At 43.6% G+C, this 13,135-nt stretch overlaps 1 protein-coding gene across 7 annotated transcripts in view; it reads left to right on the forward strand.

The window, feature by feature from the left end:
* Nucleotides 1–12,646, forward strand: part of LOC119185596 (uncharacterized) — a 96,623-nt gene extending 83,977 nt beyond the window's left edge. For all 7 annotated transcript variants that reach the window (XM_075883168.1, XM_075883169.1, XM_075883171.1 and 4 more), the window contains one exon: nt 11,585–12,646. In XM_075883168.1, coding sequence (XP_075739283.1) covers nt 11,585–11,695 — 111 coding nt within the window. In that variant the 3' untranslated portion in view covers nt 11,696–12,646. The remainder of the gene's footprint in view (nt 1–11,584) is intronic.
* The last annotated feature ends 489 nt before the right edge of the window (nt 12,647–13,135 follow it).

Below are 13,135 nucleotides of genomic sequence, written 5' to 3' on the forward strand. Positions count from 1 at the left end.
GTGTTGCGTGTTTTCATCATGCCCACACGTTGCATTCCCGGTTGTACAAGTGGCTACAGGAAATGAGAGACATGTACCATGACATTTTTTTTGTGCCCCGTGTGTTCCTGAGCAGCGAAAGGCATGGAACTACGCTGTTTCTCGTGTGGATAAGAAACTGCCCAGCACATCACGTGTGTGTGATATGCGCCTTCATGAGGAGGACATCCTGGAGACTTTCACTCACGTCATCAATGGTAAAAAGGTACAAATCGCCAGAGGAAAGTGGGTCCTTGTCAAAGGATGCGTTCCACAGCTATTCCCGAATTTGCCCGCTTACCTTTCAAATACCCCCAACAAAGAAGCGAAAGCTGCCCGAAAGAAGTGGGGTACTTTCCAGAATATCATCGGCAAAAAAGAATGGACTATCTCCGATCACTGAACTTGAAGACAGTGAAATCCAAGTCCCGACATCCCTTCAACGACTGGCGTCAGTTCGCTTCAAGACATTGAAAACGTCTGTTTGTCCGCTTTCTGCTGGTGGAACGTTGTTGAAAATAGTAAGACAAGACGTTTTGTGGTGTTTATAGTGTTCAAAGAAGAAAAACGAGTGCTATTTGAGGAGAAATGCGTAGTCCTCGCAGAAGACATGACAGCCACCATTATCAGTCGTCGCCATTGCTTAGCCAAGTCGGCCGGCTATGCAGATACCATCAACCAATTGGCCGAACTTCTGGAGGACATAAAAAAGCTGAAAGTGTGTTTATGTTGTCCTAGTGCGTCAGCAAGCAGCCTCGTGAGTAATGACTATGAAGTGCTCACGAGGCTGCCAATGTGCGTTCCCTGCTTGACGCTTTGACTTCAACTGTGTTAACAAGTTTCATTAGAGGAAATAAAGAAGTTGCAGGGGTAGACATGCTCAAGAAAAGGGTTGTACGCTCACATTTTTAACAGTCTAAGTTGCTAAAGAATGTGACTGACATAAAGAAAGAAAAAAATTGGCAGATCCCACGTACAGTGGAAATCGATGATAAGCGAAGCATGAATGAGAAATGTTGATGTGTCACTTTAAAATCAGCACAATGGTATGAGGTGGAGGTAAATGATGCCGTACATGACTTCAGTGTCATGATTATCGTGTTTGGATTTGTCGTTTACCTTTGTCATATATTCATGTCACGTGATACTACATTTAATAAATGTGGAGCTAGCAAAACGGCCGCGAGCACATCATGAAGGGCCCAATATACTCCAATGTAGCGTTGATGCAGGTGCACGCTGCACACAGCGACGCTACGTTAGCAAAACGCGAGCACTCTATAGTCCGACGCCTAGCGCGATTAGCGTCCGTCAGCGTGGCCCGATGGCAACCTGCGCGAAATGCGATATGCTGCATTTCGCGCCAAAGGCATAGAGTAACATTACTCTATGCCGATGTGTTACCCAGACAACACTGCATCTCCCTGAGGCACGCACCTGCGAGTATATGGCAAGACCAGGGCCTGGCGTAGGAACGCTGGGGTGACGTGACGAAATGAACGCCAGCGAAATAATTGGGGCCTTGACTGTGGCATATAGTCATGTTCTCACATGGCAGGCATCTCATGATTAGTATGTTTGCACCAGTCGCATATTTTCCTCATTCATTGGCGTCACGTAATACCAAATTCGGCATATGTGAAGCTAGCGAAACGTCCGTGAGCGCATCATGAGTCTGGCATGTAGTACGCGACACGCATGTCGTGATCATCATGTTTGGATGTTTCATTTACCTATGTCATCCACTCGCGTCGCGTATTACTGAGCTTGGTACATGTGAAGCTAGCGAAACGGCCGCCAGCGTATCATAAGCAAGGCATGTAGTCATGCTACATGACACGCATCTCATGACTGTCATGTTTGCACTAGTCGCATACCTTCATCATCCATTCACGTATTGTAATACCAAATTTAGTATATGTGATGCTAGCGATATGGCCGTAAGCACATCATGAGCCTGGCATGTAGTCATATCGTTACATGACATACATCATCATCAGCCAGACTACGTCCACTGCAGGACAAAGGTCCATGTTCCGTTAGTAAACCGGTCCTGTGCTTGCTGCTGCCAATTTATACCCGCAAACTTCTCAATCTCATCTGCCCACCTAACCTTCTGTCTCCCCCTAACTCGCTTGCCTTCTCTGGGAATCCAGTTGGTTACCCTTAATGACCAGCGGTTATCCAGTCTACGCGCTACGTGCCCGGCCCTTGTCCATTTCTTCTTGATTTCAAGTATGATATCCTTAACCTCCGTTCTTTCCCTAATCCACTCTGCTCTCTTCTTGTCTCTTAAGGTTACATCTACCATTTTCTTTTCCATTGCTAGCTGCGTTGTCCTCAAATTAAGCTGAACCCTCTTTGTAAGTCTCCAGGTTTCTGCTCCGTAGCTAAGTACTGGTAAGGTACAGCTGTTATATACCTTCCTCTTGAGGGATAATGGCAATCTACCTTTCATAATTTGAGAGTGCTTGCCAAATGTGCTCAACCCCAATCTTATTCTTCTAGTTACTTCAATCTCGTGGTTCGGCTCCGCGTTTATTACCTGCCCTAAGTAGACATAGTCTTTTACAACTTGAAGTGCAGTATTACCTATCTCCAAGCGCTGCTCTCTTCCGAGGTTGTTGTACATTACTTTCGTTTTCTGCGGAATAATTTTAAGACCCACCTTTCTGCTCTCCTTGTCCAGCTCCGTAATCATGAGTTGCAATTCGTTCCCTTAGTTACTCAGCAAGGCAGTGTCATCGGCGAAGCACAGGTTACTAAGGTACTCTCCATTAACTCTTATCCCTAACTGTTCCCATTCTAGGCTTCTGAAAACCTCCGTTAAGCATGCGGTAAATAGCAATGGGGAAATTGTGTCCCCCTGCTTTACACCGTTCTTGGTCGGTATTCCATTGCTTTCTTTATGAAGCACTATGGTAGCAGTTTATCCCCTGTAGATTTCTTCCAGGATAATTATGTATACTTTATCGACGCCCTGATTCCGCAGTGTCTGCATGACGGCTGATATTTCTACTGAATCGAACGCCTTCTCGTAATCTATGAAGGCTATGTATAGTGGTTGGTTATATTCTGACCATTTCTCTATTACCTGATTGATAGTATGAATGCGGTCGATTGGTGAGTAGCCTGTTCGAAATCCTGCTTGTTCTTTTGGTTGATTGAATTCTAATGTTTTCTTTACTCTGTTAACAATTACCTTTGTAAATAGCTTGTATACTACAGAGAGCAAGCTGATCGGCCTGTAATTCTTCAAGTCCTTGTCATCGCCTTTATTATTAAGATGATGTTAGCGTTCTTCCAAGACTCTGGTACTCTTTCCGTCAGGAGACATCTCGTAAACAGGGCGGCTAGTTTTTCTAGCACAATCTGTCCTCCATCTTTCAGCAGATCTGATGTTACCTGATCCTCACCAGCAGCTTTTCCTCTTTGCATGCTTTCCAAAGCTTTTCTAACTTCTTCTATCATTACTGGTGGGGTGTTATGTGGGTTACTGCTAGTTCTTACAGTATTAAAGTCGTGGTTGTCCCGGCTACTGTACAGGTCTCTGTAGAACTCCTCCGCTAATTTAACTATCCTATCCATATTGGTAGTTATTTTGCCTTCTTTGTCCCTTAGTGCATACATCCGACTTTTGCCTATCCCAAGTTTCTTCTTCACTGCTTTGACGCTTCCTCCGTTTTTCAGAGCGTGTTCGATTCTCTCCATGTTATACCTTCTTACATCGCATACTTTATGCCTATTAATCAACTTTGAAAGCTCTGCCAGTTCTATTTTGTCTGTTGTATTTGAAACTTTCATGATTTGACGCTTCTTAATGAGATTATTCGTTTCCTGGGAAAGCTTGCCAGTGTCCTGTGTAGCTTGCCAGTGTCCTGGATTTCGCGAAGGCCACCAGTCAGCCATTTTCTCTGAAGTACAACAAAGTTGTAATCGACAAAAAGAGCTATGTGTATTGCAGCATTACCGATTGTGTTGTTGAAATTGGACTAAATGATGGGCGCTTTCAAAACTGCCGAATTAATCATAATAGTCTGGGCCAAGCCGGATCGTGTTCCCCAAACGACAGTGAACGTCAGTCTTCAACATAGCTAGATGTGCGCACACAAGCTGATGCTATTGAGCGGGAAATTTCCTTTCTTCCTTGTAATGTAAGGAGCGTAATGAACAAGCGTGACGAATTATTATTCCTTGTTCATGCGTGCCTGGCAGATGTAATCATACTGACGGAAACTTGGTTGTCAGCGAAAATTGATAGCAGGGAAGTTTTGCATGGTGCAAAAAACTACGCTCTTTATCGGTACGACCGAGGTAGCCGTTCTGGCGGAGGCGTCTTAATTGCGGTATCAAATGAATTTGTGTCTTTCAAAGTTAATGTCGCTTCTGAACTAGAATTAATTTGTGTGTGCATTCGCCTGCACCACAAAGACTACATTCTTTGTGCCTGCTATCGGCCTCCAAATTCTTTTTCAGGCTTTTCCGAGATATTTCATGATGTTTTAAATAAGATACATATTAGATTTCCTGCTTCAGTGTTCTTTGTTCTGGGAGACTTCAATCTGCCCGATATTTCTTGGTGTTTACCCCAAGCAAGTGCTAGCTCCAGCTCGTCTGAAAGCGCATCTTTTATCAGTGTGTGCTCAGATTTCAATCTAATACAACTTGTCAAGTACCCGACCCGTGTTACTACTACCAGCTCAACTATTCTAGACTTAGTCCTCACAACTCACCCAGATCATGTTACATCCCTTTCTGTCATAGCTGGTCTCAGTGACCATTCAGCAATTCACTTTACTATTCCCAACAGGAATCCCAGACGACAGAAAACCTCCAAAACATTCAGAGACTATAAACGTGCAGACTATGCTGCAATAAATAGGGAGCTTGAAATATTCACCGAAGAACTGTTTCAAAATTTTGATCAGCGTTCTGTAGACGAAAACTGGCATCGGTTCAAATCCAAGGTGTCTGAGTTAATAGACCACTATGTACCACTGCGTAGAATAACGAATACTGTTCAATCCCCGTGGTTCACACCGACCCGAAAGCGACTACGCAATAAAAAGCAGCGCCTTTTTCGGAAAGCCAAATGCTCGAGGTCAACTGACCGATGGGCTGCGTACAATGAATCAGCCGATGAATATGCGCACGCGCTTGCCGTGGCTGAGCGTCCTTTCTTTGAAGTTACCCTCCCCTCTATGCTTAGAACTAATCCCCGTAGATTTTGGCTAACCATCAACGGAAAAAGTGAAAAGAAAATTGAACTGCTGTCTGAAGAGGACTGTATGATCCCAAGTGAAATGTGCTGCGAAGCCTTGAATACGGTATTTTCGTCGGTATTTGTGACCTGTACGCCATACTGTTTGTCCCCTTTCCCTGCCTGCAATTATTTACCCATGAATCCATTAATCATAGACTGGGTGGGTGTTGCCAAATTGATAAGGAATCTGAAACCTTCCTCCCCCGGAGATGATGGTATTAACCCCAAATTCTTAAAAAATACTGAAATGTTATCCGCTATAATTCTATCTAAGATTTTTTCACAGTCTCTGGAAACTTCTGCAATACCACAGGATTGGAAGGTCGGGAAGGTGGTTCTTTTGCCCAAAACAGGTAACACTCACCATCCCATCAATTACAGACCCATATCGCTCATCAGTGCACCATGTAAAATTGTTGAGCACATTATCTACAGCCATTTAGTCCGCTTTCTCGAAAACAATTCCTTTTTTAGCAAATTCCAACATGGTTTCAGAAAAAATTACTCCTGTGAAACTCAGTTACTTAGCCTCACTAACGACCTATTTTGCGCCGCTGACCGTTCTTCAGTTATCGACTGCGTATTTATCGACTTCACGAAGGCATTCGATACCGTTTGTCATAAACTACTGCTTTCTAAATTAAACTCAATCAATCTAGATGTAAATATTCTCAAATGGTTGGAGTGTTTTCTAAGTAACCGCACACAATACGTTGTTGCTAATGGCTTTATTTCCACGCACTGCTCTGTTACGTCTGGTGTGCCGCAAGGTTCTGTCTTAGGTCCCCTGTTATTCTTAATTTATATTAATGACTTGCCGAATACACTATCATCAACTATTAGACTCTTCGCGGACGACTGCGTAATATACAGAGAAATTTTGGATTCCGCCGACCAAAGTGCGCTACAATCTGATCTTAATAAGATTTCTACCTGGTGCGATACATGGTTAATGAAACTGAACACAAATAAGTGCAAAGTAATGCAAGTAACACGTCAAAAACATAATACTACAGCGTGCACTTACATACTCAACCACGACCCCCTAAGCAAAGTGTCATGTTACAAATTTCTTGGCAAACACACATCGATCATATCACAAGCGACGCTAACCCTATGCTCGGTTTTTTACGACGAAATTTTGCTCTAGCTTCAGCAGATATAAAACTCGTTTTATACAAAATTTTAGTTCGGCCAAAGCTGGAGTATGCGTCGTCGATCTGGGACCCGCATATCAACTCGTTACTTCATGATATCGAAGCTATCCAGAATCGTTCCGCACGCTTCATATTATCAAACTATTTTCGTACGACTAGCGTCTCGTCATTGAAATCTTCCCTTAACCTACTTGATCAGTCTGTTCGCAGGAAAATATCACGACTTTGTCTTTTTCATAAAATTTATCACGCCAATTCAACGCTGAAAGATTCGATGCTTTTTCCTCCCACTTATCATTCAACAAGAAACTACCATCAGTTCAAGGTTGGCGTACCCAGCAGCCGGACAAACTATTATTTCAACTCATTTATTCCTAAAACCAGCTCGGACTGGAACCACCTCCCACCTGCATAGCTTCAATAATTAATCCAGCCAATTTCAAGGTGGCTATTAGTAGCCATATTACCTGATTTTTTTTCGCGAATTCCGCGGTTTTGTGTAAATCCTGTTCGGTTGTTTCCGTGTACGGCAAATGTTTTTCGCGCCTTTTGATTTTTTCTTTCTGTTATTGTTTGTTTATTTTTCCAGTTTATGCGGATATTTCAAATAGGTTTCATATGTGTAATCACACTCCTGCTGCATTGTATACCTGTAGAGTGTTTTACCCCCCCTCCTCTCTGTAATGCCCTTGGCCCTGAGAGTAAATAAATAAATAAATAAATAAATAAATAAACTACCCTGCCTCCAACTTCCACTGCACATTCAGTAGTGATACTCGTCAGATTATCATTCATTGTAACTACGCTAAGGTTGGTTTCCTCACTAGGAGCCGAGTAGCTGTTCTGAAGCGAGACTCTGAATTCCTGTACTTTTCCTCTCACTGCTAGCTCATTGATTGGTTCATGCGTAACATTTTCTGCCGTTCCTTCCTCAAGTCTAGGCGAATTCGAGACCGTAGCATTCTATGGTCACTGCATCGTACCTTGCCAACCACTTTCACATATTGCATGATGCCTGGGTGTGCACTCATTATAAAGTCTATTTCGTTCCTATTTTCGCCATTAGGGCTCCTCCATGTCCACTTGCGGTTTTCTCTTTTTCGGTAGAAGGTATTCAAAATCCGTAAATTATTGCGTTCTGTGAATTCTACTAGTAGCTCTCCTCTGGTGTTTCTAGTACCGATACCATAATCTCCTACTGCCTGGTCTCCAGCCTGCTTCTTTCCTACCTTTGCATTAAAGTCTCCCATCAGTATAGTATACTGTGTTTTTACCATACTCATTGCCGATTCCACGTCTTCATAGAAGCTTTCAACTGAAGCGTCATCATGACTGGATGTAGGCGGGTAAGCCTGTACCACCTTCATCTTGTATCCTTTATTCAGTTTAATTACGATACCTACCACCCTTTCATTAATGCTATAGTATTCCTCTATGTTGCCAGCTATGTTTCTGTGAATTAGGAACCCCACTCCCAGTTCTCTTCTGTCAGCCAAGCCCCTATAGCAAAGGACGTGCCCATTCCGTAGCACCGTATAGGCCTCATCTGTCCTCCTAACCTCACTAAGCCCTATTATGTCCCATTTAATGCCCTGTAGCTCCTCAAATAGTACAGCTAGACTTCCCTCACTAGATAAGATTCTAGCGTTAATCGTTGCCAAATTCAGGTTGCAATGGCGGCCTGTCCGTATCCAGAGATTCTTGGCACCCTCTGCTGCGTTGCAGATCTGACCGCCGCCGTGGTCAGTTGCTTCACAGCTGCTGGGGACTGAGGGCCGTGGTTTATTTCACGTATGCATGTAGGAGGTAGTGGCCTGATACTGCACCAGGGTGGCCAATCTTTCTCTGGTGAGGGGATGCGTTCCCGGTGATGTTTTGCCGGTGAGGCCGCACCCCAGGCCTCTTAATGCAGTTCCATTACCACGCGGATTTTTTTTATCTGGCTGGGAACTGCGCGGCACCGGGATTTGAACCACGGACCATTTGCATGCGAGGCGGATGCTCTAACCACTATGCCATCGCCATGACTTACATGTCATGATTTTCATGGTAGGGTCTGTCGCTTGTATTCGCCATGCAATTATGTCATACCATACCAGTTTTGCAACATGCCATGTCAACAAAACCACCGCAAGGGCTGCAGGACCATGAAATGTAAATCATGACATCGATAACGTACATGTCATGATTTTCATGTTATGACTAGTCAATTATGTTCTTCATACAGTCATATTATGCCATACCAAGTTTGGTATCGATATCATTATTGAAAAGGCCAGGAGAGCTAAAAAGTCATAGGTGGCTACATAGATGTGTGGATGGGTGCGTGGGTGGCACACAGAGACGATGCACACAGAAGTATAAGTATCACGCTATAAGAAGTATCGCGCTATAAGAAGTATCACACTGGCTCTGATAGTGTAAAAAGAAGCGTAATTCATACAACGAACGTTTCAGCACACATTAGACGAACGTTTTGGTTGTTGGACCGGCCATCCCCAGACGAAGGCCGGTCCCACGGCCGAAACGTTCGTCTAATGTGTGCTGAAATGTTCTTTGTGTGAATTACGCTTCTTTTTATATATATTTATATATACACACACATATATCGTAACGGGGATTGAAAGAGCGAGAGAGAAAAAAAGGTAGGACGCTCTTGAGCGATGGTGATTCGGCAGTGACGGTTGAGCACTGGCATTTTCAGTCTTAATAAACCCACCGCATACGTAACAGCTTTGGTGGAGGTGCTGGGTCCTGCGCCCCGCAGCAGAAGTTCTTCGAAGGAGCAGACAGTTAGCTGTCCTACTCCCGGACAACATCGGCATGAATTACGACACAGCAATCCCGTTGACGTACAACGCTGCTGCATCCACCAGTGCCACCAACATGGCCCAAGGTGGCCGTAGACCTTGACAACCAGACTACTGGGCACTTGAACCACAGATATTCTCAGGTAAAACTGACGAAGACTTGGATGCTCGGCAAAAACACTATGACAGAGTGAGCTGCTACTACGGATGGGGCGCGCCGGCGAAGCTTGCGAACGTAGTATTCTTCCTTGCTGGGACTGCTTTGCTTTTGTTTGAGAACCATGAACATGTCCTCACCACTTGGAATATATTTGTTGAGGAACTGAAGGCCTGCTTTGGGGACACGAGTTTTATGAAAAATAAAGCTGAGCAAACGCTGTAATGTAGGGCTCAGTCACCCGGTGAAACGTGCACAACCTACATTGCAGAGGTATGGAAGCTTTGCGGGATGGTCAAGGCAAATATGTCCGACGAAGACAAAGTTGGTCATTTGTTAAAAGGCATCACCGAGGACATGTACAATTTTCTCATAACGAAAGAAAACTTGAACACTCCTTCTATTTTCAGGCAGCAGTGTCGCGCTTTCGAGGCATTGAAGAGCCGGAGTATTTTACCCAAGTTCAGGCACTTGGACAATGTTCTTACTGTTGCAAGTATGCGAAGACACTCCTGCGAAGACACTCCCTTCCTCGTACGTCGGGTAGTTCACGAAGAGCTTGTACGGCTTCGAACAGGTGACGCTCACCACCAATGCTCGTTCGCCACGTGCCCCGAGCCACCTCCCTACTAGATGCGAGAGCGCCACGTCGAAAACCAACCGCGCACAGAAACTGCAGATCTCGCCCTGCGGCTTCCATTTTTCCCGACAGGTCACGGCCACCACTGGATGTCATCACCTCGACGTGCCGTCGCAGACCTCCGAACGTCGTCAACCAGGCCTCTACCAGAAGACTACTATGAGTCATCACGAAATGTTCTTACAGAGCATGTTGAAATATATATGAAGCATCGTTTATCGTGGGCAGTTCAGAAAGCCATAATTATAATGTATTTGCCTTATGCTGCTAAATATAGCGCAGTATTAAGTTTCTGCGGCAGCACAACAGCAAATCCCAATATTATACTGTTAGCAAAGCTCTCTAAGGATGGCCGCCACGGCGTCTTGCCACGACGACTACGCGTTTTCGTATGCTAGCGGGAGCTTGTTGCGCCGCCAGCGCCACCAAACTGTAAGCTGTCCTTGCGCCTTGTGACGGGTAGTCTGACTTGGGTAGTTTGACTCTTAGAACTTGCCTGGTTGTAGAAACGTTGACTGTAGCATAATCACGAGTGGCACGCACTTCCATCAAGTTCCCCAGCCTAGTGCACTTTTTTAACAAAACACGCGCATTGGTTCGTGCAAAGTTCTGTCAAAAATCACTACGTTGCCAAAACAGGAACTTTAATTGATTCTGAAAGTTAAGGGGCTGGACTAACTACTAGAAAGCGCTGGGTGCACGAGAAACAAATTTTACATGCCAAAATTGATGACCCAAAAGTGTCGATCGCTAGTGATAGATTTGAATAGATTGATTGATTGATTGATTGATATGTGGAGTTTAACGTCCCAAAACCACTATATGATTATGAGAGACGCCGTAGTGGAGGGCTCCAGAAATTCAGACCACCTGGGGTTCTTTAACGTGCACCCAAATCTGAGCACACGGGCCTACAACATTTCCGCCTCCATCGGAAATGCAGCCGCCGCAGCCGGGATTCGAACCCGCGCCCTGCGGGTCAGCAGCCGAGTACCTTAGCCACTAGACCACCGCGGCGGGGCTAGATTTGAATAGGCGTGGTAACGAAACAGTTGAGTAATATTCATACAAACCTAGCTAGGCCACACTTTTTGTGTGTTAAAACTTTAAAAAGCATTCTTTATATTACCTCGGAATACAGAAGACTTCTGATTGTTAAATACAGTCGAACGAACCCCTTTATAGGAGACACTGATACAAGAGATGAATGGGTATAAGAGACACCAGTGTGCCTACAGTTGAAACCTGCCTTCGACGTCAATGGGCATGTTTTTTTATTGTCGTCTGCAAGGGTTTTGAAGTTTGAAGGTGAATAACTTCTGTCGCCTTGCTCCAACTTCTGTATTTCTTGTTGTGTTCATCTCTTTATTCGGCACAACACACAGCCCAGTGCTTCAGAATGCAGGCAGAACAAGGAACATTGCAGAGCCCCTTTAAATCCAGAGTGATGTTGATAATAGAGGTGTTCAAGTACTATACTCTTTGTACGATATCTAGATGTTCAGCAGTACTCTTATCTCTTTGGCTTTTCTCTCGCAGGATCGACAGTCCGAACAGCCGCTTTCAGACTCTCTGCTTTCGTTCATGAAACACGAGCGAAGCATTCTGCAGGCTTCCTTCGACGAGGGTACCGTCCTTCCCAATAGCTGAGCAAGACAACTGTAGAGTCTGAAGGCAGTCTCTGTGTCTTCACTTTTGACAAGCGACACTGTTTTTGACAACTGTTTTAAATAGTGCGAACCATTTTACTTTGACCAGCCAACAAAAGACAGCAGGAGAGGGCCTGCACCAACTCTGGCAATGTGAAAACCTATTAACCTGCTCTTTCAGTTGGCAGAGGTTGTCAGTTTTAGTGCTCTGCTTTTTTTTTCCTTTTTACAAGAGCTGCTGCATGCATGTAAGCTCGTACTTATGACCGTGCAGTAAATTATTGCACCAAAATTTTTTATTGTGGACAAATGGGCTGGCACAATGTATATACTACTCTTTATCAACTCTGTTTGCATTGTATAGAGTTTCACGCTGTATAGATCTAGTTTTGTCATCCTGGTACCTCGGGAGGCTGCAAACATGACCAGCTTGATGGATTTTTAAAATTTTGGTACATTAGCGAGGTTGTCAGACCTCTTATCAATCCTTTAGATGTTGCATGTAAAAACAAACTGTATATAGTCAAATGTGTGCATAATTTCGAGGCATTCAACATTTCACTGCTTCGAAAACATTATCTATATGTCTTGTAACAATAAATATAAATATACTATATTTATTGTCCGGTCCTGCTGTTTTAGATAAATATAAGAAATTGTATGCTAGGAATACAATGCCTATTCTTTTTCAGCTTCTGTGTTCATTTTGAGAATGAGAAATTTTACTTCAGACGCTGCTTGTCAGAAATGGTAGGGCCTTCAGCAAAGCCTTTACATTGTAACTGGAACACTGCAAAATGGTGTTTAATGATGCATATATGTGTTCTCTTAGCCATTTGTCAACATACCTAGCAAGAACAAGTGTATATAATTTTGTATGAAGTGTCTCAAAGGGCTAAGCCACCACAACTGAACTGTTTAACTATAAATGAATAAATGATAAAGTTGTCTACATTATTGCTATACAAAAAAGGGGGGAAAGGACCACAGGCCACAAGCTACAAAACTAGCTTGATTGTGCCTGAGGCCCAACTGAATACACTGATATGGTATACATGGCTAAAAACCGCACCTAACAAGCAAAATTAATTACTTAATGCTTCACAATAAAAAAAATTTATTACTTCACAATAAAAAAACTAAATTATTAAGTTGGAACTCGAATGAAATACTCAACCGGTACAATATACATTTAAAAAGCATACGAACTGCACATTACACGATATGTGTTATTTAGTTGTTGGTGTGTGTATATAACAGTCATGTTCAGTGTGTCACCGTCCATAAAGTAATGGCATCCAGAAGGATGCACACAGACGCACTTCACTTTAAGTATTTACTTTCAATAAAACATGAAAATGAAATACACATGAAAAGGTACTGACAATAATGTTATAACTGTAGTGGCTGCTTCGAATTCAACATTGCTAATTAGGACTCT

This window comes from Rhipicephalus microplus, unplaced genomic scaffold (genome assembly GCF_043290135.1).
Source record: "Rhipicephalus microplus isolate Deutch F79 unplaced genomic scaffold, USDA_Rmic scaffold_15, whole genome shotgun sequence".
In the NCBI taxonomy this organism is placed as follows: domain Eukaryota; kingdom Metazoa; phylum Arthropoda; class Arachnida; order Ixodida; family Ixodidae; genus Rhipicephalus; species Rhipicephalus microplus.